Source organism: Rhizophagus irregularis, chromosome 4 (assembly GCF_026210795.1).
Source record: "Rhizophagus irregularis chromosome 4, complete sequence".
Lineage (NCBI taxonomy): Eukaryota > Fungi > Glomeromycota > Glomeromycetes > Glomerales > Glomeraceae > Rhizophagus > Rhizophagus irregularis.
Genome location: NC_089432.1, coordinates 4,109,214 through 4,136,700, shown reverse-complemented (window position 1 = coordinate 4,136,700; position 27,487 = coordinate 4,109,214). Strand labels below are relative to the sequence as shown.

The 27,487-nt window shown below is 24.7% G+C and overlaps 6 protein-coding genes across 6 annotated transcripts; 3 read left to right on the top strand and 3 right to left on the bottom strand.

Annotated features, from left to right (window-relative positions):
* Positions 1–3,261: 3,261 nt before the first annotated feature.
* OCT59_024219 (uncharacterized protein) lies at positions 3,262–4,293 on the top strand (the record flags this gene model as incomplete). The annotated part of the gene is made up of 1 exon (XM_066135276.1): positions 3,262–4,293. The coding sequence occupies one exon, from the start codon at positions 3,262–3,264 to the stop codon at positions 4,291–4,293; it is 1,032 nt and encodes a 343-aa protein (XP_065991315.1).
* A 6,577-nt stretch (positions 4,294–10,870) lies between these two features.
* OCT59_024218 (uncharacterized protein) lies at positions 10,871–11,827 on the top strand (the record flags this gene model as incomplete). Its single annotated transcript, XM_066135275.1, has 1 exon — positions 10,871–11,827. One exon carries the CDS (start codon positions 10,871–10,873, stop codon positions 11,825–11,827), a length of 957 nt encoding a protein of 318 aa, XP_065991314.1.
* A 3,334-nt stretch (positions 11,828–15,161) lies between these two features.
* On the bottom strand, positions 15,162–16,220 carry OCT59_024217 (uncharacterized protein; the record flags this gene model as incomplete). The annotated part of the gene is made up of 1 exon (XM_066135274.1): positions 15,162–16,220. The coding sequence occupies one exon, from the start codon at positions 16,218–16,220 to the stop codon at positions 15,264–15,266; it is 957 nt and encodes a 318-aa protein (XP_065991313.1). The 3' UTR covers positions 15,162–15,263.
* A 3,784-nt stretch (positions 16,221–20,004) lies between these two features.
* Positions 20,005–20,394, bottom strand: OCT59_024216 (uncharacterized protein; the record flags this gene model as incomplete). The annotated part of the gene is made up of 1 exon (XM_066135273.1): positions 20,005–20,394. One exon carries the CDS (start codon positions 20,392–20,394, stop codon positions 20,005–20,007), a length of 390 nt encoding a protein of 129 aa, XP_065991312.1.
* A 1,274-nt stretch (positions 20,395–21,668) lies between these two features.
* On the top strand, positions 21,669–22,226 carry OCT59_024215 (uncharacterized protein; the record flags this gene model as incomplete). Its single annotated transcript, XM_066135272.1, has 5 exons — positions 21,669–21,684; positions 21,771–21,803; positions 21,882–21,906; positions 21,994–22,066; positions 22,152–22,226. The coding sequence occupies 5 exons, from the start codon at positions 21,669–21,671 to the stop codon at positions 22,224–22,226; spliced, it is 222 nt and encodes a 73-aa protein (XP_065991311.1).
* A 2,080-nt stretch (positions 22,227–24,306) lies between these two features.
* OCT59_024214 (uncharacterized protein) lies at positions 24,307–26,467 on the bottom strand (the record flags this gene model as incomplete). Its single annotated transcript, XM_025308278.2, has 5 exons — positions 24,307–25,310; positions 25,381–25,741; positions 25,805–25,977; positions 26,070–26,142; positions 26,231–26,467. 5 exons carry the CDS (start codon positions 26,465–26,467, stop codon positions 24,307–24,309), a joined length of 1,848 nt encoding a protein of 615 aa, XP_025181799.2.
* Positions 26,468–27,487: the final 1,020 nt, after the last annotated feature.

The window sequence follows — 27,487 nt, the reverse complement described above, 5'->3', positions numbered from 1 at the left end:
TAAGTCGCTTTCTTTGTTCAATTTTTTACCTTTAAATAAAAAAGAAAACAATAGGTCACTTCCAAAGTATGGATTGTACTATTATTAAAGAAATCTTGGAATATTTTTCAGAAATAAACTGAAGAATCTTTATATTCATGTATATTTACTAGTAGAAAATAATCCGTGATAAATAATGCATTTATTCAGGAGAAAAAAATTACCGAAATTCTTGAAAGGATGATAACTAAAATGTTTTAATAAGAAAACAAAAAATTCTCCAAAAATCTCTCATTTAATTAAGGTTAGTAATTTATATATATAATTTCTTCAAAAATAATAATAAATTGGTCCAAGGTGTATTTGATATTAATTGTTTACTGTTAATTAAAAATAATTAATCAAAAATATCAACTATTTTTATCGAATTTACTACATTAAAATCTTTATCATCACCTTTAATAAATTACTAATTTTGATTGGATAACTAATATTAAATCTGAAAACTTGATGTCACTTCAGCGAAATTTTACTTCGGCAAAATAACTTCCGTCGGCGGAATGAGTTTCAGTAATACGAACTAGCGATACCTTTCAAAAATATATTTGCCAATAATAACTAAAAAAATTCTGGAAAAAACACAGATAAATGATCATTTTTCTAGTTTTTATTCCGAAGAAACTTAGATACGTAATCATTTTTCTGAAAAATTTTTTACAGGGAGATGATAATGTGTTTGAAGAAAGAGTTCAAATTATAATGATAATATAAATACCCGCAAAAAAAAAATTGGGAGAAATAAAACCTATACTACGCATCAGACAGATGTTGAATCTAAACTATAAAATATCTTTCTAATTCTTTGAGAATTTTTGAACCTTGTGATTGGCATTAATTTAACAGGATTAAAATTTGTTTTCATAGTTTTGATTATACACAAGCCTACAATAAATTACCGGATTTCTTTAAAAATGCTTGGTAATTTTCACATTGCATAAAAATACATAAGTTTTTGATGAAATCACTCAATTTTTTTTTATTTGAAAGATAATCCTTCGTAGATTTTATATCTTAAATAAAAAAAATGTTTATAAGATATAAAAAAAATTATCTGATTATAAAATATGATAACTTTTTGAGGTTATTATATATATTTATTTGCACATAGATAACTTTTAAAATTTCAAATATGTCAACCATTTTTATTTGCATTTTTAACAACTACAATTGATTATCTTTCAAATAAAAAAATAATTATTATAATCTGTTAAAATTTGACAGACTTGTATATATCTTAAAAAATGCCTATTTTACTATATTTTACTATTATTTTTCAAGTTTATTAGTAATTTTCAGTAAAATTGGCATTTTTCTAGATATACAAAAATCTGTCAATTTTCAATAGATTTTAATAAATTTTTTTTTATTTGAAAGCTAATCAGTTGTAGTTTTTAAAAATGTAATTAAAAATGTTATATAATTGACATTCTAAAACCTATCTATGTAAATAAATATACAAAATAATTCTAAAAAAGGCTGTCATAATTAACAATTAGACAATTTTTTTCCATACTATAAAATATCCTTTTTTTATTTAAAATTTAAAATCTACAATGGACTAGCTTTCAAATAAAAAAAAATTTGAACGATTTCATCAGAAATTTATAAACTTTCATGCAATATGAAAATTACCAAGCATTTTTAAAGAAATCCGGTAATTTATTGTAGTCTTGTGTATTAAGATGACGTATCGGGTTACGGCCATTTCAATTGCATGAAATTAACCGACGCCATTCATTTTACCGATATGAAATTTACCTACTCCCTATATGAAAAAAACTTCTTTAAATGATCAATTTATTCCGAAGAAACTCAGTCACGTGATCATTTCTGAAAAATTTTTTATAGGATTCCGTTTTAAAATTACCAGCTTACCAATTTATTAGCTGCGCTCACTCTTTACTGCGCCTTAATTCAAGTTATTTCAAGTTCCGAAATGTAAGATTATATAGCGCTAATCTAATTATTTCTTTGTAATCATTTCTCTATTTTTTTTTTTTTCAAATAGAACGGTTAGAATTTAGAAACAAAAAAATTTATATAATTGAAAATATTTCTTGCTTTCTTATTGATTTAATACTGTATTTCACTATGATGATCATGGCTTGTGCGATGAAATGGCAAGTAGGCAAAATGATGCCGGCATAATTTATGTCGGTAAAATAGATCGGTGAATACGGACGCAATGATTGATAATAGTAGTTTGATAATAGTAGTTTAAAAGATATTTATTTACAAAAACTTGAATTTTACATTTATTAGCCATAAAATCATCATCACCCTTTTTAATTAATATTCATTTAATTGGAGAATAAAAATTTTCTAATTTTAATTAGAAATTTTTTAATTTTATAGAAAGTAATGAGAAGAAAGCCATTAGAATTTTTTTCAAAAATAATATTTATTACATTTATATTAGATTAAATTATATTTTAAATATTCTAAACAATATAGTGTAAACTTTATAATAGTAATACTTTTGATAAATTAGAATATTCTTATTTCATCTTATAACTTGTTGGAATGATTATGGTAGGGATCATTTATTCATTTTATTCAAATAACGTCAGCCTTTATAACGAATATTTTTATCAAGAAGAGAGTTGTATATATCTTATAATAATACTCTGTAAATAATTATGTGATTAATACTTTTAATATATTCTTTTTACGGTACGACATTTAATAATATTATTGTTATAATTTAGGCCGGGCAAAAAAAAATTTTAGATTCTCGTGATCCGGCCGGATCAGTTTTTCGAAAAATGGAAAATTTTTTTTTTATAGTATAAAATTTTTATCACGTGATTTTAAGTTTTTGGCCAATGTGCGTAAATAAATTTCACACATGAAAAAATTTTACATATATAAAAAAAAAATACCGGCCGGCCGGGTCATTTTTAAAATTTTATGTCACGAGAATCTAAAAATTTTTTTTGCCCGGCCTTATAGTAATTTTTTTTTTTCAAAATTTCTTGATGACGTCATTATGTAAGTGAATACTGCTGCGGTACCAAAGTCTGTTTGTTTGGTAACAGGTAATACTAAATCACACTGTACGCTTGTACGACTATCATCGGAGAAAAAAAAATATAAAATAGGTATACACAATAAAACTTTAATACTTTTACTTTCACTTTTTCCTTAACTTTTTCCTTAACTTTATTGTTATCGTTAACTTATCATTATTCAATACATTTGATAACGCTCAATAATATTAAAATGCAAGATACCGAGGAGTATACAAATGAACAAGAATTTAATGATACTTCTTTAAGTACTAATAATTCAGAATTACAAGGAGATATATCTCAACTTATTCAAAATTTTGATAAAATAATTATTAAAGAAATTGATCCTATAGCAAGATTAAATAAACAAGAAAATTTTGCAATTGAAGATTTTAACATTATAGTTGATGAAATACATGATTTTATTTTTAAAAAAATAAATAAAGGACTTGTAATAAATTCAGTTAAACAACAAGTTATTGAATATTTTAATAATTATGATTTAAATTCACAAGAATTTTATAATTGGTTATTAGATAATAAAAATAGTTCAAATTCTATTTTTATTCTAGGATATTTTGATTATTATGGAATTGAAATAAATAAAAATGAGGAAAGCGCATTTCATTTGTTTATTAATGCATCAGAAAAAAATCATATTTTAGCACAATATTTTGTTGGTGAATGTTATTTTTATGGAAAAGGAACTATGGAAAATGGTAAGTTAGCTATTGAATATTATGAAAAAGCAGTTGATAAAAATTTTACACCTGGACAAGTAAGCCTTGGTTTTTGTTATGAAAAAGAAATAGGTGTTGAAAAGGATTTAAAAAAAGCTTTTTATTGGTATGAAGTAGCTGCAAATAATGGTAGCCTAATGGCAATATATAATCTTGCTGATTGTTATAGAAATGGAATTGGTATTGAAAAAGATTGTAATAAAGCTTTTGAATTGTATAAGCAATCAGCTGAAGGAGGATATTTAGGAGGAATAATAATGCTAGGATATTGTTATGATAATGGTATTGGAACTATAATTGATAAACAAAAGGCATTTGAATTATATCAAAATGCTGCAATTTTAGGAGATGATGTAGCACAATATAATCTTGCTTTAACATATGAAAAAGGAGATGGAATTACAAAAGATATAAATAAAGCAATTTATTGGTATGAAAAATGTGCTAAACAAGGAGATCAAGATGCACAAAATAGCTTAAAGAAACTACAAGAAAACCAATAATTTATAATAGTTTTCCTTGAATTATTAAATTGTAAAAACTTTAAATAATTTATTTACAGAATTACGTACAGTATTTTTTTTTATAAGATTATAAATATAATGCTTTAAAAATATGAAAAATAGATTGTTATAATTTTATCTATTTTATATAATCATTTTTGTGTATGTCATAATATCTTTCTTTTTAAATTAAAATTTCTTTCAAATATTAAAAATTTAAAAATGCAAAAATTTATTGCTTGCATTCTTTCTATTTTATTAAATAAATTATAGGGAAAATCTCAATTGTAAAAAGATAATAAATAAGTAAAACATAAATCTTAAAGCTGAAAATAAAAGAAAGTTACTAGTCAGTTTTCGATATTTTATATACAAAATGATTTTTGAAAAGATCATTTTAGCTTTTCTAACTTTCTCATAAAAAAAAAAAGAATAAATATTTTAATTAAAAGTTTTTAACCTTAATTACAAATATACTTATTACTAACAATTATTTAATGCAATGATTAATTTTAATCGTGTAACATTTCATTTCTAATTTATTTATATTTTAGTATTTTAATCATTCAAAGGCCTTTCTTTCGCAGAATTTAATTCTTCATAATATTGGAGTTCCATACCTAAATTGAATGAGAATTTCAATAATATGGCACATATTAGTTAATTAGTTTAATAATATTCACTTAAATAATTATCCATTTAATTTTTTTCTAAGTTATCATTTATATTGGTGATTTTTTAAACGAAGATAAATTAAATTTTAGCGAAAATAGAATACAAAGCAAAACAATTATAAAGAAGTCATATTCTTCTTAAAGATAATCATGACGAAGGGATTAGAATAAAAAGAAATATATAATTATAAATATAAATTAAATTGCATAATATGAAATTATGTTCTTTGTTCAATTTTTTTTACCTTTAAATAAAAAAGAAAACAATCCAAAGTATGTATTGTATTATTAAGAAATCTTGGAATATTTTTCAGAAATAAACTGAAGAATCTTTATATTCATGTCTATTTACTAATTGGAAAATAATCCGTGATAAATAATGTATTTAATCAGGAGAAAAAAATTACCGAAATTCTTGGAAAGATGACAACTAAAATGTTTTAGTACGAAAACAAAAAATTCTTCAATAATCTCATTAGTATCTCATTATTATTAAAAAATTTTAATAAGGTCAATTATTTTACAAAAATCATTTGATTAATGTTATATATAATTTCTTCAAAAATAATTATAAATTTGTCAAAGGTGTATTTGATATTAATTGTTTACTATTAATTAAAAATAATTAAATAATTAATCAAAGATATCAATTATTTTTATGAAAGATGTTAATTAAATATTTGATATCAAATATACTACATTAAAATCTTTATCATCACCCTAAATAAATTAAAACGGGATAAATTTTGATTGGATAATATTAAATCTGAAACTTCCACTTCGGCTCGGCGGAATTAGTTTCAGTAATACAAACTTAGCGGAAAGTCTGGATACAGTTTAAAAATATATTTACTAATAATAACTGTGATCTATCAGGCTCAGACCCTATAAAAAAAAAATTCTGAAAAAAACTGATCATTTTTATACTAGTTTTTATTCCGAAGAAACTCAGACACGTGATCATTTTTCTGAAAATTTTTTATAGGGAGATGATAATGTGTTTGAAGAAAGAGTTCAAATTATAATGATAATATAAAAAATTTGAGAGAAATAAAATATATACTACCGTCAGACAGACGTTGAATCTAAACTATCGAATATCTTACTGATTCTTTGAACTTATTTGGCATTAATTTAATAATTTGATTACATTAAGATGACGTAATGGGTTACAGTTAGGGATGAAAATCGGTTCGTCGGTTCTAATTCCACATCTGCTCTAATAAAAATATGAGACACAAGTAGAGCATGTGATGATGATCAATCAGAAAAATTTTGATTGGCCTTTAAATGATAGTTGGAGTTGGTGTGTGATTGTCAGATGACCAATTTGAGACGGTTCTTGAAGTCGGTTCGAAGTTCAGAACGGTTTTTATGGTTAAAAGTAGTTTAAAGCTAAAAGAGATCCAGAACCTTTTAAATTTAAGATCGGTTCCAGAATCGACTCGGGTTGACTCAATTTGAACCGATTCCATCCCTAGTTATAGTACATCACCGGGATGAAATTAACAGACGCCATTTTGCTGACTTCCATTTCACATATTCCACCATCATCACCATCTATATATAAACTAAAAAAATACAATGTGTAACCGTAACATTTAGACGAGCATGTATAAATAGTTTAAATAGTTTGAATTGTGTAACTTGAAATCCCATGCTATAGATCCATGTGAATCAGAAATTTTTTTTTGATTATTAATGGTTTAAATTTTTTCATCCTTTTTCAAACCGAAAAATTTGTTTTCTCATTCTTTTCCCGTTTAGGTTTAATTTTTTTTCCCAAACTGAAAAAAATATTTTTTATTATTAAATAATCCTAATGTTTCGGTCTTTTAAGACCGATTTTTTTATATTAATTTTTTTTCGATCTTTTTTTTTAGATCGTATTGTTATTTTTATTAAAAAAATTTTTTTTCACTCTTTTTGGACCGTTTTTTTTCAGGATTTTTTTCGGTACTTATTTTTTTTCAGATTCCTTTTTTTTAAACTGATTTCTTTTTTTATCCTTTTTCTTTCCCCCAATTTTTTTTTAATTTTTTATTATTATTAAATAAAGAAATAAAATATTGTATTAAATATATTTACAAAATTATTATTTTTTAAAAAAAAATAAGTAACATATAGGAAAATTGAGATACGTTAATAGAAAGATGATTAAGGTTTTTTCAATTAAATTGAACGCTGGATAAATAGTTTGATTTTCAAATTCATAAAAATCAAAAAAAAATAACCAAATCCATATCCGAAATACTCTAAATAATCACCAGATTTTTGAATAAAGATTTTAATTCAAATGGTTTAGTTAAATTAATAATTTATCAAGTAAAATGAGTAAAATGAATATCAAAAGGATAATAATAAATAAATGAACAGATTCTAATACATTTAATTCTTCAAATATTTTTCCTAAGTTTGTTATAAATTTAAGATTGACGTAATATAAAATAATAAGAAATAATTATAAAATTTATAATTTAATTAATAAAAATATTTGTGTATTATTTTCATAATATTAAAATTTTTTCGAAAATACTTCTAAAAGTTAATCAACTTTATTGATAATTATTATTTCACAATTCCTTAATTCTACACTCAAACGTCAAATCAGTAATATAAATAGCTACATTATTGTAAATATAATTGGGAATTGCTAAACGTCGCCTGGGCGATTGTCGCCTGGGTTTTTTTTCAAATATGTCACATGATGTACAATATATTAATCGGCTGACGGCTGATTAAAAATTTTATCGCAAAGATCTACTTTAAAAAAAAAAATTTTTGCAAACATATTTATCCAAAATAATCTTATCTAATGATATTTTATTTGCAAATATTAAAATTTAAATCACACATTTACGATTTTAAAGAAAAAAATCAATGTATTTATTTTTTAATGAAGTGATACAAATGAAAGAAAAGTAAATTACAATGATCAAGAAAAAAGATGCCAATAAAAAAATGAAATAACAATGGAGTAATGAGAAGTAATAGAAGATGAAGGGGAGTAAAAAAGAGTAATAAAGTGATAGGAACAAAAAGGAGAAATAGGACATGATGGGAGACGAAAAGGAGTGATAGAAAGATGAAGAGGAGTAATAGGAGAAGAAAAGGAGTGATGGGAGATGAAAAGGAGCGATGAGAAGATGAAGAGGAATAATGATAAGGTGAAGAGGAGTGATGGGAAACGAAAAGGAGTGATGGAAGGCGATGGGAGACAAAAAGAAGTGATGGGAAGATGAAGAGGAGTGATGGGAGACGAAAAGGAGTGATGAGAGACAAAAAGAAATGATGGGAAGTAAACAAGAGAGAATAAGAAATAATGGAAAATGAAAAGATGTAATAGAAAATAATGGGAGACGAAAAGAATGGAATAATGAGAAGTAATAGGAGGTGGAAAATGATGAGAGACAAAAATAAAAAAAATGATTATGATAGAAGGTTGAGTAGCAAAAGATAATGATAGGAAACCAAGTAAAAAAATAAATCATAAAGTAAAAAAGTGAAGTTAGTAAGAAACGAAATATAAGATAGAAACAAAATAAAAAAAATAAAAAACATACCTTTATTAATTATAGAACCGACCCAGTAAATAGTTTTTGTATAAATTTGTACCAAATGGACTCATCCATATATAATTGGCTCTAGATTGGCTTAAATTTGGATTATTTTTTGCATAAATTTGAGCTAATTTCGAGCCGATGAGCCCGTTTGGTATAGATTTATACAAAAACTATTACTGGGCGAAAGAACTAAAAGATCTAAAAAAAATGAAATAAAATTAGTAAAAACGAAATATAAAACAGAAACAAAATAATAAAAAATAAAAAAATAAGAAACGAAATGTAAAGTGAAAAACAACTAAACCTTAATTGCAGAACTGGAAGGACTAAAAGACCTAAAAATAATGAAATAGAGTTAGTAAGAAACAAAGTGTAAGAATGTAAGTTAGAAATAAAAATAAAAAGAAAAAAAGAAAAATACCTCGAGACCGAAAGAACCGAGGAAACGAACCTCGAACCTATGAAAATGAGATTTGATGAACAAATGAATATGACGCGATCATGTGGCCAATCTGGCCAATCAAAAATATTAAATCTGCCGCATGATCGATGTTTACCAATTCCCAATATTTCTAATATTATTATAATTATAATTTAATTATTATTTATTAATTTTTATTAACTAATTATTACCTATATTGAATTCCAATTATAAACAAAAAACTGCTGTAACCATCTTTAATACTAAAATTTTCTATTTAAACAAACTCATTGGTCCGGTTATAATAATTACCTATATGAAAATTTACCTATTCCATTTTACCGAAATAGTCATTTTACCGACATGTAAAATTACATTTCATCAAAAATTTATTAGCTGCGCCTCACTCCTTACTGCGCCTTAATTCAAATTATTTCAAGTTCTGAAATGTAAGATTATATATCAATCTAATTATTCCTTTGTAATCTTTTCTCTATTTTTTTTCAAATATAACAGATAGAATTTAGAAACAAAAAAATTTTATATCATTGAAAATATTCCTTGCTTTCTTATTGGACTTAATATTAATACTGTATTTCACTATGTTGGTCAATCGGTAAAATAGGGACGGAACGTTAAAGATGCCGGTGAAGGCAAAATGACGCCGGTATAATTTTATGTCGGTAAATAGGTGTCGGTGAATACGGACATAATGATAGTAGTTTAAAAGAAATTTATTTACAAAAACTTGAAATTCTCTACTAAATTTAGAGAGAAAAATTTGTATATACAGTATTTATTACAATTTAATAGAAACCGCAAATTAGATTTCAAGGATGCTTAATATTCGTTCTCATATGAATAATGCAACTAATATTGAAATGATAAATAATAATATAACATACAATTGATACATCATTATTATTACAAAATACATATTATCAATCGAATTATATTTTCACACGATTAAAATAACGTGTTCAAATATTGAAGTTCACCGGTTGAAAAATTTTGAAGATTTATTGAAATATTGTTAAAAATTTAAAAAAAACTATCAAATTGATAATATTTTGACCAAAAAAGTTTTACATTTATTAACTATAAAATCATCATCACTCTTTTTTAATTAACATTTATTTAATTGAGAATGAAAATTTCCAATATTAATAATATTAATTAGAAAATTTTTTAATTTATAGAAAAAAATGAAAAGAAAACCATTAGAATTTTTTTCATATTAAATACAAATTATAATTTAAATATTCTAAACAATATAAATGTAATCTTTGTATGATACATTTGATGAATTAGAATATTCTTATTTCATCTTATAGTACATTTTAAAAAGATTCCAATATGTTGTTGGAATGATTATGGTAGGAATCATTTACTCATTTTATTCAAATAACGTAATACTTTATACCGAATAAAAAAATTTGATTTTATCAAGAGAGTTGTATATATCTGAATAACATTCTATAAATAATTATTTGACTTTAAATTATAACAATATTATTAAATGTTGTACCGTAAAAAGAATATATTAAAAGTATTTAATAATTTCAAAATTTCTTGATGACGTCATTACATATGTGAAAAGCACGTGTGACAGGTTAGACCCAAATAACAGGTGACAAATAAGTTTTGGACCACTAAAAAAAATCTCTGTTGTTTTTGAACTCGTGATCAGGTGAAAACATCATCCCTTCCTATTATAGTTGTGATCGACACTAACTGGTCACACATGCAAATGAAAATTACTGCGTACTGTACCAAGGTGAGCATCAACTGACTTTTTTGTTTGGTGGTACGCTTGTACGACTATCATCGGAATATAAAATAGGCATACACAATAAAACTTTACTTTTTCTAACTTCACCGCTAACTTATCATTATTCAATACGTTCGATAATATCAAAATGCAAGAGGATTCATCTCAACTTATTCAAAATTTTGATAAAATAAACATAAAAGAAATTGATCCTATGGTAATATTAAGTAAACAAGAAAATTTTGATTTTAACATTATAGTTGATGAAATAAATGATTTAATTTATAAATTAAATAGTAAAGGAATTGAATGGGAATCAGAAAAACAAGTTATTGAATATTTTTATAATCATAATATAAATTCACAAGAATTTTATAATTGGTTATTGAATAATCAAAATAGTTCAAATTCTATTTTTATTCTTGGATATTTTAATTATTATGGAATCTTAACAAATAAAAATAAAGAGAAAGCATTTAATTTGTTTATTAATAAATTAGAAAAAAATCATATATTGGCACAACATTTTATCGGTCATTGTTATTTTTATGGAAATGGAACTATGAAAAATGATAAATTAGCTTTTGAATATTATGAAAAAGTGGCTAATAAAAATTTAACATATGGCCAATTAAGTCTTGGTTATTGTTATAGAAATGAAATAGGCGTTGAAAAAGATTCAAAAAAGGCTTTTTATTTGTATGAAAAAGCTGCAAATAATGGAAACATAATAGCAATATATAATCTTGGTATCTTATATGAAGATGGAATTGGTACTAAAAAAGATAATAATAAAGCTTTTAAATTGTTTAAGCAATCAGCCGAAGTTGGATATTTAGGTGGAATAATGATGTTAGGATATTGCTATGATTTAGGTATTGGAACTAAAATTGATAAGCAAAAAGCGTTTGAATTATATCAAAATGCTGCAAATTTAGGACATAATATAGCACAAAATAATCTTGCTTTAATGTATGAAGAAGGAGATGGAATTGCAAAAGATATAGATAAAGCAATTTATTGGTATGAAAAATCTGCCAAACAAGGATATGCGTCAGCAAAAAATAATTTAAGTAACCTTCAGAAAAAAATCAATAATTTATAGTAATTTCTCTTTAATTATTAGTGTTTATTTTTCTTTTGCTTTAAACATAAAACAAATAAATTGTTATAACTTTATTATATATTTTTTATAATCATTTTTATATAATTTACTTTTATGTTTAAACATAATTTATGTATATTATAATATCTTTCAAATGTTTTTCAAATATAAAAAATTTAAGAGTATAAAATTTTAATGCTTGTATTCTTTGCTACTTTTAAAAATAAATTATAGGAAATAACTCAATTGTAAAATGATAATAAGTAAGTAAAACATAAATCTTAAAGCTAAAATAAAAGAAAATTCCTAGTCAGTTTTTGGATATTCTATACAAAATGATTTTGATAAAAATCATCCAACCTTTACCATTAAAAAAAAGTAAAGGTGAATAAATTAATCAATTAAAAGTTTTTAACCTTACTTATAACTATACTTATTACTAGCAATTATAAAGATGTTTATAATGTAACAATTTATATATATTTAGTATTTTAATCATTCAAAAGCTTTTCTTTACAGAATATAATTCTTTCATAATATTGGGATTCCATATCTAGATTAAATGAGAAATTCTATAATATAACACATATCGATATTAGCTAATTAGTTTAATAATATTCATTTAAATAATTATCCATTTAAATAGGTGATTTTTAAAGGAAGATAAATTAAATTTTAGTGAAAATAGAATACAAATAGGAATGGCAATGGTCATGGTCATTAACCAGTCATGACCGGTTATAATCGTGACCAATATCAGTTGGTCAAAGGCTTCTGACAACCATTTACAGCTGATTTCATAATGTGCGGAACATTTGGCAAATTTTAAAGAACTCAGAAGTATTCAGTAAAGCTTGATATAAAATAAAAATTATATGCTAGTAATTTTGGAGTACTATCTGAGAATGGTGGTATAATTTTATCTTATTTCAAACTTTACTGAATATTTACGAGTTCTTTAAATTTTGCCAAGTGTCCCGTACATTATGAAATCAGCTGTAACCAACCAGTTTGACTGACTGTTTAACCGACTGTTTAACTGATTAATTAGCCAAATTTATTCACTTAACACTTTTTTTACAAACTTAATTAATAAAAAAAGTTAAATACCATTTTTTTTTGATTAAAATTTGTTAAAAAGAAAGAAGTGATTAGTTAAATGGTTGGTTAAACAGTCAGTTAAATGGTCAGAAAAATGGTCAGCCAAAATAGTTGGTCAGTCAAAGGCCCTTAACTGGTTATGACTGACTTAAGGTTGCCTGCCCAAACCTCTCCAAAATTCTACGATTAGTTTCTCCAAGATTTTACTATAGTTTTATTATAGTTTTGGCAAGGTTTTGGCAGTTTCAGCATTTATAATAAGTTTTGTCAGGTTTCACTTTTCTCCAGAGTTTCGCTAACTTTTTAATAAGACTTTCATATAGTTTTGGCAAAGTTTCACTATTTTGGCATTTCGCCAACTTGCCAAAACCTCCTAGTTTCTCCAGCAACTTTAGACTGACTGATAACTGACCATAACCAACCGTTGCCATCCCTAAATCCAAAGCAAAACAATTATAAAGAAGTCATATTATTCTTAAAGATAATCATGGTGGAGGAATTAGAATAAAAAGAAAATATGTAATTATAAATATAAATTAAATCACATAATATGAAATTATAAATAAGTCACTTTCTTTGTTCAATTTTTTTACTTTTAAATAAAAAAGAAAACCAAAGTATGCATTGTATTATTAAAAAAGTCTTGGAATATTTTTCAGAAATAAACTGAAGAACCTTTATATTCATGTCTATTTACTATTGGGAAAATAATCCATGATAAATAATGTATTTATTCAGAAGAAAAAAATCATTGAAATTCTTGAAAGGATGACAACTAAAATGTTTTAATAAGAAAACAAAAAATTCTTTGATAATCTCATTATTATTAAAAATTTTAATAAGGTCAATTATTTTACAGAAATCATTTAATTAAGGTTTGTAATTTATATTCAAAAATAATAATTAAAAATCAAAGGTGCATTTGATATTAACTGTTTACTGTTAATTAAAAATAATTAATCAAAAATATCAATTATTTTTATAAAAGATGTCGAATATAATACTACGGTGTACCATTTGGACCAAAAGTGACAAAATTATGAAAATCGAAATTTTGAAATTTGAAATTTCAGATTTTTGAAATTTCTTTTTTCGAAATTTCATTTTATGTGAAATTCCCTTAATTGGTATCGATCGTCGTTACACTATTTCCAAAATTAGAAATTTGTGTCATCTAAAGAAAGAAAAAAAATGAACCATTAGAACCATTCATTAAAAAAATAAAGTTAAAAAAAAGAAAAGAAAATCTTACCAGAATTCTGCCCTTCCTCTACCAATTTCTTCTTCATCGATTATAAATTCATCATATTTAAAATAATGAATACACTCATTCTCTAGCTTTTTCTCAATCCATTTTTTTACCGAAGTTATATTGACATTTAAGTTATAATATACTTATTTTTTTTAAAAAAAAATCATTATGAACTCTTAATTTTCATTGCATAATGCAATGATTTTTGTCTAATAAAGAAAAATATCAACATGTTGCTAAAAGTTCCACTAAAGATTTTTATTTGAGAGAGTGAAACGAGAGAAAGAGAAAAAGATGGGGAAGGCAAAGGGTGAGACTGTGAGAAAGGAAAAAGGTTTGTTAAAGTTTTTAAAAAAAAGTGGCTGATCTGTTAAAATTGTCACGTTAATCATGTGATACATAATTTTATATAAATTAGGGGCTTTTCCCCGAAATTTGATTTTTTTTTTCCTGCTTGACATAAAATAAATTTGATTTTGATATGTATATCCATTACTAGTGTCTATAGAATGAATATAAATAATAAAAAAATAAATGGCATTCAGAAATATTTTAAGAAATTATTGTTAAATTTTTTTGTCTTACATTAGCTGATACTTAAGTATAAATATCTGTGGCATAAAACCAATTGATTATTTCAGTATAATATACTAGTATCATCATCGTTAGTTCGTTACTATGCAATTATAAGCATTGTAGTCACATTTTCAACATCAATATTATGAAAGTGAAAAAAATAATACTTAAAAAATTTAATATAAAAAAAGCCATATTTATGATATAGTCACAATATATCAAACAACGCAAAAACAGTATTGTAAATGTATTGCAATTTCGTGTTAACGTACAATGATTGTTACGTTACTAAAATAACAACGTGATAATATAGAGAAAGTGATGTCATAAAATCACGGATTTCAGCAATGAAATTATGTTTAAACATAAAAGAAAATTATATAAAAATGATTATAAAAAATATATAATAAAATTATAACAATTTATTTATTTTATGTTTAAAGCAAAGGAAAAATAAACACTAAATAAATGTTTTAACCTTTTAATTTAATAATTAAAGAGAAATTACTATAAATTATTGATTTTTTTCTGAAGGTCACTTAAATTATTTTTTGCTGACGCATATCCTTGTTTGGCAGATTTTTCATACCAATAAATTGCTTTATCTATATCTTTTGCAATTCCATCTCCTTCTTCATACATTAAAGCAAGATTATTTTGTGCTATATTATGTCCTAAATTTGCAGCATTTTGATATAATTCAAACGCTTTTTGCTTATCAATTTTAGTTCCAATACCTAAATCATAGCAATATCCTAACATCATTATTCCACCTAAATATCCAACTTCGGCTGATTGCTTAAACAATTTAAAAGCTTTATTATTATCTTTTTTAGTACCAATTCCATCTTCATATAAGATACCAAGATTATATATTGCTATTATGTTTCCATTATTTGCAGCTTTTTCATACAAATAAAAAGCCTTTTTTGAATCTTTTTCAACGCCTATTTCATTTCTATAACAATAACCAAGACTTAATTGGCCATATGTTAAATTTTTATTAGCCACTTTTTCATAATATTCAAAAGCTAATTTATCATTTTTCATAGTTCCATTTCCATAAAAATAACAATGACCGATAAAATGTTGTGCCAATATATGATTTTTTTCTAATTTATTAATAAACAAATTAAATGCTTTCTCTTTATTTTTATTTGTTAAGATTCCATAATAATTAAAATATCCAAGAATAAAAATAGAATTTGAACTATTTTGATTATTCAATAACCAATTATAAAATTCTTGTGAATTTATATTATGATTATAAAAATATTCAATAACTTGTTTTTCTGATTCCCATTCAATTCCTTTACTATTTAATTTATAAATTAAATCATTTATTTCATCAACTATAATGTTAAAATCAAAATTTTCTTGTTTACTTAATATTACCATAGGATCAATTTCTTTTATGTTTATTTTATCAAAATTTTGAATAAGTTGAGATGAATCCTCTTGCATTTTGATATTATCGAACGTATTGAATAATGATAAGTTAGCGGTGAAGTTAGAAAAAGTAAAGTTTTATTGTGTATGCCTATTTTATATTCCGATGATAGTCGTACAAGCGTACCACCAAACAAAAAAGTCAGTTGATGCACAGTACGCAGTAATTTTCATTTGCATGTGTGACCAGTTAGTGTCGATCACAACTATAATAGGAAGGGATGATGTTTTCACCTGATCACGAGTTCAAAAACAACAGAGATTTTTTTTAGTGGTCCAAAACTTATTTGTCGCCCGTTATTTGGGCCTAACCTGTCACACGTGCTTTTCAGATATGTAATGACGTCATCAAGAAATTTTGAAATTATTAAATACTTTTAATATATTCTTTTTACGGTACAACATTTAATAATATTGTTATAATTTAAAGTCAAATAATTATTTATAGAATGTTATTCAGATATATACAACTCTCTTGATAAAATCAAATTTTTTTATTCGGTATAAAGTATTACGTTATTTGAATAAAATGAGTAAATGATCCCTACCATAATCATTCCAACAACATATTGGAATCTTTTTAAAATGTACTATAAGATGAAATAAGAATATTCTAATTCATCAAATGTATCATTACAAAGATTACATTTATATTGTTTGGAATATTTAAATTATAATTTGTATTTAATATAAAAAAAATTCTAATGGTTTTCTTTTCATTTTTTTCTATAAATTAAAAAATTTTCTAATTAATATTATTAATATTGGAAATTTTCATTCTCAATTAAATGAATGTATATTAAAAAAGGGTGATGATGATTTTATAGTTAATAAATGTAAAACTTTTTTGGTTAAAATATTATCAATTTGATAGTTTTTTTTAAATTTTTAACAATATTTCAATAAATCTTCAAAATTTTTCAACCGGTGAACTTCAATATTTGAACACGTTATTTTAATCGTGTGAAAATATAATTCGATTGATAATATGTATTTTGTAGTAATAATGATGTATCAATTGTATGTTATATTATTATTTATCATTTCAATATTAGTTGCATTATTCATATGAGAACGAATATTAAGCATCCTTGAAATCTAATTTGCGGTTTCTATTAAATTGTAATAAATACTGTATATACAAATTTTTCTCTCTAAATTTAGTAGAGAATTTCAAGTTTTTGTAAATAAATCTCTTTTAAACTACTATCATTATGTCCGTATTCACCGACACCTATTTACCGACATAAAATTATACCAGCGTCATTTCGCCTTCACCGGCATCTTTAACGTTCCGTCCCTATTTTACCGACAAGCCATGATCAACATAGTGAAATACAGTATTATTATTAAGTCCAATAAGAAAGCAAGGAATATTTTCAATGATATAAAATTTTTTTGTTTCTAAATTCTAGCCATTCTATTTGAAAAAAAAATAGAGAAAAGATTACAAAGGGATAATTAGATTGGTATATAATCTTACATTTCAGTTAAGACGCAGTAAGGAGTGAGGCGCAGCTAACAAATTTTTGATGAACAGGTAATTTTACATGTCGGTAAGATGACATTTCGGTTAAATGGAATAGGTAAATTTTCATATAGGTAATTATTATAAGATTAAATATAGTATTGGCGGGCCTATTGCTCCGCACTGGGACCAATGAGTTTGTTTCAATAGAAAATTTTAGTATTATAATGTAATGCTAAGTAAATTAAAGATGGTTACAGCAGTTTTTTTGTTTATAATTGGAATTTAATATAGGTAATAATTAGTTAACAAAAATTAATAAAATAATAATTAAATTATAATTATAATATTAGAATGATAGTATAAATTATATTAGGAATTGGTAAACATTGGCTGGGTCAGCTGGGTATTCGGTCATGCGGCAGATTTAATATTTTTGATTGGCCAGATTAGCCACATGATCGCGTCATGTTCATTTGTTCAAATCTCATTTTCATTATAGGTTCAAGGTTCGTTTCCTCGATTCTTTCAGTCTCGAGGTATTTTTCTTTTTTTCTTTTTATTTTTATTTCTAACTTACATTCTTACACTTTGTTTCTTACTAACTCTATTTCATTATTTTTAGGTCTTTTAGTCCTTCCGGTTCTGCAATTAAGGTTCAGTTGTTTTTACTTTACATTTCATTTCTCGGCTAACCACTCTATTATAGTGATAATAGTGATATCCTTTTCTTAAGATAGAAACAAATAAAAAAAAAATGAAAAATAACTAGCCGCAACGTGAGGCTCAGCCAATGGATTTTCTGCAATTAAACTGGGTCCGGATGATCGATTAGGCTCCGTTTTTCGGCTAACTACACCATTATGAAATCACATACCATTTTTAATTTATTTCATATGGGCCGGTGCAAAAAGATTCGTACCTCACTAAAAATAGATAAGATTTACATTAAGGTCAAATATTGCACAACAAAATATAATGGTCTGAGTCATATATTTGATAAATAATAACTAGAAGTACTTGATTTTTAATTTTCTTTCTTATATCATCCTTTTTTCTTTTTTAAAATAAAATAGAATACTGTTAAAATATAACAAAAAAATAGTAATAATTAATGATTGCAATTACACTTTTTAAATTAATTTTATGAGGATGAGCCATCTGATGTTCATATTACACAAGCAAACTGCCGAAGCATTGGGAATTACTAAAAGTACAATTAAAATTATGATATCAAATTAAAATAAGGTATAGCAGCAGTATATTCATGCTAAAACTTTACATATAAAATGCAAATAAATATTAAACTGTCTAATAATTTACAATATTTCCTTTTTAATAAATGGAAAATATCAGAATTTTTAAAATTAATTTAAATAAACAAAGAAAAAGCATTTATTTTCTTGTTCTAAAATAGCAAAATACTATAATTATCAAAAAAAATTTTATCTCTACTTATTACCACAAACTTTAACTAATTGAAGGTTTTTAAATAGTTGTAAAGTGTAAAATTGTAAGTTTATTTTTTTTTTTTTTTTTTAAATAGTAATGCATTTTATTAATTATTTAATCATAAAAATTACATAATTAAAATTAAACACCTAGAGCTTGAAAAAATTTCAAACCCTATAACTAAGTATTTATCGAACTATAACTAAATCTATCTATACTAAGTCTAAATTTAACTATTCGCTATCTTAATAGGTGTATCCCAAGATCTAGCTATATTATTACCATCTGTAATTGATCTTTTCATTTTATCTAACGTTACTAGACTAATTTGTTTACTTTTCTTTGTTTTTTCTTTTTTATCCAATTTTTTATTTGTTTTTTGTTTTTTTATTTTTTCCGATTGTTTATCGTGTTCTTCTTCTATTATATCTTCTTTTTCATCTCTTTTCCTTCTTAAATCTACTTTTTTTATTTGGGCTTTTTCTTCCAACCTTTTTATTTTGTTGCATCGCAGAATCCATATACAATTCTTTATTTCTTCGTATGTAAAAATCCAGAGTCTTTTTATCAGATCTTTGACTTTCTTCTCTTTTGATAAATCATTGAATTTATTATTATATATTCCTCTGATCAATTCCCATTTTCTGTTTTTTCCTAATAGAATATTTGATGGGCTTTCAATTATATTAATAAATTCACAATTATAGTTTCTTAATATATCTAATTCTTCACTTTAATTGGAGTCGGTTAGGATTTTCTCAAATTTATATGGTGATTCTCGTATAATTTCATCGATTGAAAATTCATTATCTTCACATATCCATATATGTTCCCAATCTTCTAGTTCTATTTTCCCACATCTTATACATTTATCTGTATCTATTTTATTAGTATTTCTTCTATATAAAGTTTTATACGTGGTTGTTCTTTGAGCAAATTTTTAATTCTGTATGAGCAGTCGATCGTATCTTTAGCACCACATTGTCTTTGTGAAAATTCAATTCTATTACTGATGAATTCTAAGCTTGTAATCCAATCAAATTCTTTTCTATAATTGTACATGAATAAATCTTCTAATTTTTCACTATTTAAAATTTCATTTTTCCACGTTGCATTCGTTACTGCTTTTCTCCATGATCGAAATCCTCCTGTAATTAATCTATTATTCCAAATTAAATTGTATTCGTTATTTATCAATCCTTCCTCTATTAACTCAAAATTATATTTTATCGTATTAACTACGTTCTTGTTTTTTAGCATTTCTTGCATCTCTTTTCTTTTTTCTTTTATAATTCTATATGTTTTTTCATTTTTTTCGATTAGTTCAATATTATTCGTTTCTAAAAAATTCTCTAAAAATAAAAGTTCAAGATAGAAATCACTATCTATCTTTTTCCTATTACTAAAATTGTTAATAAATTCGAATATTAATCTATTAACTTTCTCATTAATTCCCAAAATTAACTCGCTATTCTCACTAATTATTAAAATTCCCACGATTATACTTCATAAAATAAGTTTAAATTCGTTTTCATTATTACATTCATGATTCGCTAAAAATATCAATTCTTCATTTGAATTTCTTTTAGTTTCTAATTCGAAGATTTTCCAAATTACGTTATAACGATAAATTCGTTTACCTTTATCATTTATATCCCATTTCTTTTTGTTTATGTTGATTAAGAGGCAAAATCTTCGTTTTGTTCCCAAATTTGATTCGTTTTCTTCAAAAATACTATTTTTAATTAGCTCCGTAAAATTTCCTTCATTCGTTTTTATTATCTTATCTATTAATTCTATTTTTTTATTAAATAATTCATCTTTTTTATCTTCTTTTGTATAAGATCTTAACCATTCATTTTTTCTTATTATTGTCCGGAGCGTAGCGAAGGACTATTTATTGTACGGAACTAGATAAATTTGTAGTACCGGTTTAACCCATGTAATTTTTCCTTCCTTCCACCTACGTCATTACCACAATTTCCTTTTTGAAACATAATGCCCCTGCTTATTTCCCTTTATACTTTTTATTTTTAGTAACATTGTATGCAATGTCCTTGATTACTTGATAAAGCAAAATGTATCATGTTCATTATATAAAAAAAAAAGACCCCGTATTTGAAAAAATTTTGTCGCGTCGCGTTACTCCGCGTATCACATCTGATAAGATCAATAATCAAACAAATAAGTCACATGAAAAAAAAAAGTACTTTCCTATTTCCTTCGTCTTACCCTTCCCCTTACTTCTCTCACTTTTTCTGGTGTTTAGTTTCCTTGAGCGTGATATTTCAGGTTTTCATTTTTTTTTCTTTAATTTTTTTATCTTGATGACCGGTTTTTAACATTTTTTTCTTTTTTAGGCATTGTTTCTTAGCCCTTTGGATACATAGAAACTTGGTGAGAACATCTGCAAATGTATTTTTTCGAATTTATTTATTCTAACAAAGCATTGTTAACATTCAATTTTTCTCTTTTTTTAGATGGTTGATGTTTAAAACAAAATACTGAAAGTTACCAGCAGCGCCAAGGAAAAATGGTTTTTTATGAATAAATTTTGGTGTAAACTTGGCCCTTTCAGACTTTTTTTTTTATTTTTCTTTTAATGAAATGTTACTAATAGTTCTTTTCTTTTTTTTCTTTTGTAGGTGATTCTTTGAGTCTCTTGGACATATATTTTGGTAAGTGAAGTATTCTTTTTACTTAAATCAATTCTTTTAGCGAAATGTTTGCTAATATTTCATCTTCACTTTTTTTAGAGTCATCTGGACGCGTTAGATTTAGGTAAGATATTTTTTTTACTTTGTTATTTGTTTTAACAAAATAACAAAACTTTTACTAGTAACATTTTGTTTTATTACTTTTTTTTAGACAGTTTCTTCAAATATCTATGGACATGAATTTCGGTAAGGTTGGAAATCCGGTTCTCCATAGATGCATTACGGTATGTGTTTAAATATTTTTTCTTTGTCTTTTTTTTTATTTTTAACAAAATGTAACGTCTGCTAATATTTTGTTTGTTTCTTTAGTTGCAGATTTTAGGCAGCTTTTGGGTGACGAAACGACTTATTGCTCCGGACTTACAACGGTTCCCGTTTCCCTAGTGTTATTTAAAGTTTCATAAGGTTTGATATCGTCTTCTTCTTTTCTTCTGTCCATTTTTCTGCTGATTTCATTTTCTATATATATTAAACATTCGTTGTTCCCCTTTTTTTTACTAATATTTCTGTAGCATTCTTGGCATTCTTCTAATCGAGGTGAATTGTTTAGGTCGTAATGGTCTCCGACTAATATTAAATGTATACCTATTCTTTTATATTTTTTGCTCTGCGATCTTTTTTTATCTATACTAAATATCGGGTATTCACCTTCGTCGTTCCAAGTTATAATGCTACTTTTATCTTGTTTTTCGTTTTCATCAAATAAATTTACGTGAATGTTTTCTTTTTGTGATTGTCCTATAAATTCATTTTTTATTCTTCTTACTTGTCCGCTCTCATCTGCTATTAATTTGTGTTCTAGATTTTTGAACCATTTTGGGGTTTTACCTTTCGTGTTCAGTACTTGTTCCTTACATAAATGCTTCCATTTTAATAACGTAATACCATCCGCTTCCAGGATGTCTTCTAGAAACATTATATTTTTCGATTTTCTTGATTGTGCACTTGTCACGAAGTCTTTCTCTTCAAGTAATTCTATTAAATCTATCTTTCCTCCTTGTATTCTGTGATTTTCTTTAAAATCTTTAGTTTCATGATTGCAAATTTTTATTTTTTCGTTATTTAGCGCCTTTAATGCCGATATGATCCAATTATTTTTCCTATAATTCGTTATTTCTAATTCACCAGGACATCTCGAAGTCCAAAAATTTTTCTGTTCTTGGATCATTTTAATTTTAAATAAAATTTTTAATTTGTTATTTCCGTTTGCTTGATATAACAAATTCTTGCACAACATTTCCATCTGTAGGTCATAAATATATTTGACTCCTAAGATATCTTTTTCGTAAATTATAAAATTGGGAGTTGTTCTAGCTAGCCCTGCTCTTTTCTTTATAATCATATTAATTCTTGTCATTAATTTATCGCATTCCATTTTTTTAAAATAATTGCGAAAATTGTAAGTTTAAGTTCTCATTCAAAATCTTTATCCATTCATGATACATTATTAAATTCGTTTAAAAAAAAAAATTTCATAAGTTTTAATTAAATTTTAGATAATGGCATTTAAATATGTTAAAGAATACTTTGAATATAATATAAAAAATGCACAATTAATCAATAAAAATTTAGTGGTTATAGTAATTTTAATTGATAATACACAATTTAATCTTACACTTATATTTTTATATTTCCCAAACATATATCAATTCAAATTAAATAAATAAATAAACATTTATATAATAAAAAATTTTTTTATTGGCATTTTGTTGAGGTACGAATCTTTTTGCACCGGCCCATAATAAAAAAGTTGACCCAAAGAAATTCAAATAAAATTGGAAATCGTTTCCTATTTTAATTTATTTTCTCTAAAAAGTGTTTTTATAAATTCAAATATTCATGTCTTTATTCTTCTTTTTGTAAAAGAAAATTCTCAATATCTCACTATAATTAGTTACAGTTGCATTAATTTAGAGTTATGATGATTTTTTAAATTCTAATTTTGAAAAAAAGATACGATCATTAAAAATTTTAGTTAAAAAGGTCTTAGTAAAAATAATACTTATAGGGGTTTTAAAGAAATGTAGTGTTCATTTTTTCATATGGGACCTTCAGTTATCAAAAAAAAACTATCAAATGGATCCTATTGAAAAAAAAGAAGACTATACATTGTATAATAGATGGAATAATAAATAAAGTATTTAAATTATTATTATAAATAAAAAAATTCTGATTAATAAATTTCTTTTTTGTAGTTAATAAAAAGAAAATCCATTGAAAAATTGAAGGTTCGCGATAAGTCTCAATGTGCTTCCATTATTAATAGGTATGTTAGATCGAAAATGTCTTCTTACGAGTATGTTTAATTATAAAATAAAGTATATATAATAAAATAGGTAAAAATTTTAACTATCATTATTTTAGGGCGGTGTGTTTACTATTTTGTAAATTTTTATAAAAATAAATACTGTAAACTAATGATCTAAAATTTTAAAATTTGAATGAGAATAGTTTATTAAAAAACTTATTTTTTTTGAAGTCTTTTTAAATGATTTTTTGCTGGCTCATATCCTTGTTTGGCAGATTTTTCATACCAATAAATCGCTTTATCTATATCTTTTGCAATTCCATCTCCATTTTTATACATAACACCAAGATTATTTTGTGCTACCTCGTTTCCTAAATTTGCTGATTCTTGATATAATTCAATTGCTTTTTGTTTATCAACTTTAGTTCCAATACCCTTTTCATAACAATATCCTAACATCATTAATCCCATTATATGTCCTTCTTCAGCTGATTGCTTTAACAATTCAAAAGCTTTATTATAATCTTTTTCAACACCAATTCCATTTTTATATGAAATACCAAGATTATACACTGCACCTATATTTCCATCATTTGCAGCTTTTTCATAATATTCAAAAGAAAATTTATCATTTTTTATAGTTCCATATCCATGTCTATAACACAAACCAACAAAATTTTGTGCTAATGTATGATTTTTTTCTGATGCATTAATAAACAAATTAAATGCTTTATCATTGTTTTCACTTGTTATAATTCCATAATAATTAAAAAATCCAAGAATAAAAATAGAATTTGAACTATTTTGATTATTTAATAACCAATTATAAAATTCTTGTGAATTTAAATTATGATTATTAAGATATTCAATAACTTGCTGCTTTTTTAATTTCCAATCGATTCCTTTATTTTCTAATTTATAAATAAAATCATTTATTTCATCAACTATAATGTTAAAATCTTTTTCAGTTGAAAGATTTTCTTGTTTACTTGATATTGCCATAGAATCAATTTCTTTAGTATTCATTTTATCAAAATTTTGAATAAGTTGAGATAAATCTCGTAATTCTAAATTATTAGTACTTATAAAAAAATCATTTTCTTGTTCATTTGACATTTGATGATTATCTACTATTACATCTGATTTTATAATTATTGCATTTAGCCAATCAACGACTTGATATATAGTTGGACGATTATCTGGTTCACCATCCCAACATTCTAAAACCAAACATAATTTAGAATTAATAATATTTAGAATATAAAATTTAAAAATTAAAATATTACTCACCGGTATAAATTTTAATATATTCTTCAGGAGTATCAGGAACAACAGTTTCTCTAAGACCTTGTAAAATTTCCACAGCTAAACCAACATCATATTCTTCATCCTCAACATAAAAAGGAGGCTGCCCACTAGATATTTCCCAAAATAATACGCCTATACTATAAATATCACTTTTTTCATTTAATGAGAACATTTGTGTTGATTGATTATTATTATTTCTTCGTCTACTAAAGCTTTTTGGATCGACATAAGGAATCACACCAAATAATTTAGATTGAAAATTAGATGATGTTCCAATTCTTTTAGATAATCCAAAATCTGCTAATTTGATTGTGTTATTACGGACTAGTATATTACAGGAGTGCTATTAAAGAAACATATAAATTATTTAAATATTTTTTATAAATTAATAATACAAATACATTACCAAATCACGATGCACTATTTTTTCATTATGTAAGCATGATACGGCACAAGATAACTGGTATGCCATATTATATTTGTCATCCCAAGTAAGCTTGTTAAAATTTTTCTTTAAATAACTTCGAAGAGTACCACCGTCGGCGTATTCCAATACTAACCGATAAATATTATGATTTTCTAATGAATAAAAGAAGTAATTACTAAATGAACTTTTGTAAAATTTTGCGATTAAAAGAATATTATATTTATCAATGTGATGTTAATAATACCTAACTCAAGTTTTGTTATTCCATAGCAACTAATAATGTTATCATGGAAATCAACTTTGCGTTGAATTTTTAACTGAATAAAAAAATAAAATATTTGAAATAAATATATTAGATAAAAATTCATAGACGAAAAAAAAATGTATTATACTGCATTAAAATACCTCACGAACGAGTTCTTTCATGGTGAAGTTATTAAGACTAATAAACGATTTTAATGCAACTAGTTTTCCTGAATTTTTCCAATTTGCACGATATACGTTTCCGAAACTTCCAGTACCAATATGTTGAATATTATTAAATTCTTCATATTCATAAAATTTTAAATGTTCTTTATCAACAGCTTCTTCAATCCAATTGACCCATTCATTTGTATTATTTGTATTTTCGGTATCTTGCATTTTGATATTATCGAACGTATTGAATAATAATAAGCTAACAGAAAGTTTTACTTTTCATTTTTTTTTTTAAGTTTAATTGTGTATGCCTATTATATAAATTTTTTTTCTCCAAATAGTCGCACAACGTACAGCGTGATTTTTAGTATTACCAAACAAAAAAGTCAATCAGTCGCCATGGTACCGCAGTACCGCAGCAGTACCGCAGTAATTTACATATAAAACGTCATCGTTAAAATTTATTGCACTCCGGTTTTGTGGGCGCGGTTTGTGTCGATCTTCACCATATAAGGAACAAGTGACATTTAACTGTCACCTGATCACGTGCAGCCACGAGTTCAAAAACATTAAGTATCTGAGAGACTTAGTTTTTTTTAGCGGCCTGATTTTTGAGTATGGCCACTTCAGCAAATAGTTTATTTGATAGTTTTTAATAGTTTATCATCTAGATCATTTTCTTTTCTTTTCGCTTCTATTTCACTTCTTTCATTCTTTAATTCTAATAAATAACCAAACCATTCCTTCCTTTGACATTTCTCTAATGAATAACCAACACTTTTTTTCCTTTGACACTTCTGGAAAGTTGGACTTGGCGGAAAGGGATTTTTTTCTTTTGATAATCCAGGTATGAGTTCTTCAAAATGTTAATGATAACATTAAGTAACGTAAATACTAAACATGTAGCTATCATTTCAGAATTTATTGAACATGAACAAGATGAGTTTGAACGGTAAGATGATAATTTCCATGAGCGCGCGCTGTTGAGAAAAATGTGCGTAGTACTGTTTTATCAGATAAAACTAATTATAACAGGTGCAACATTGCGAGATACTTATGAAGATCAAGAAAGTAAATCATCTAAACGAAAAGCAACTTGTAAAAAAATGCCATGGGATAGGACATTATGCGAAAACTTGTACTATTGAGTTATAATAGTAATATTAGACAGACGTTACGTTTTCTTATACTTTAATAATTGTATCATTAATAATAATACAAATTATATTATTCATTTGCTTTAAT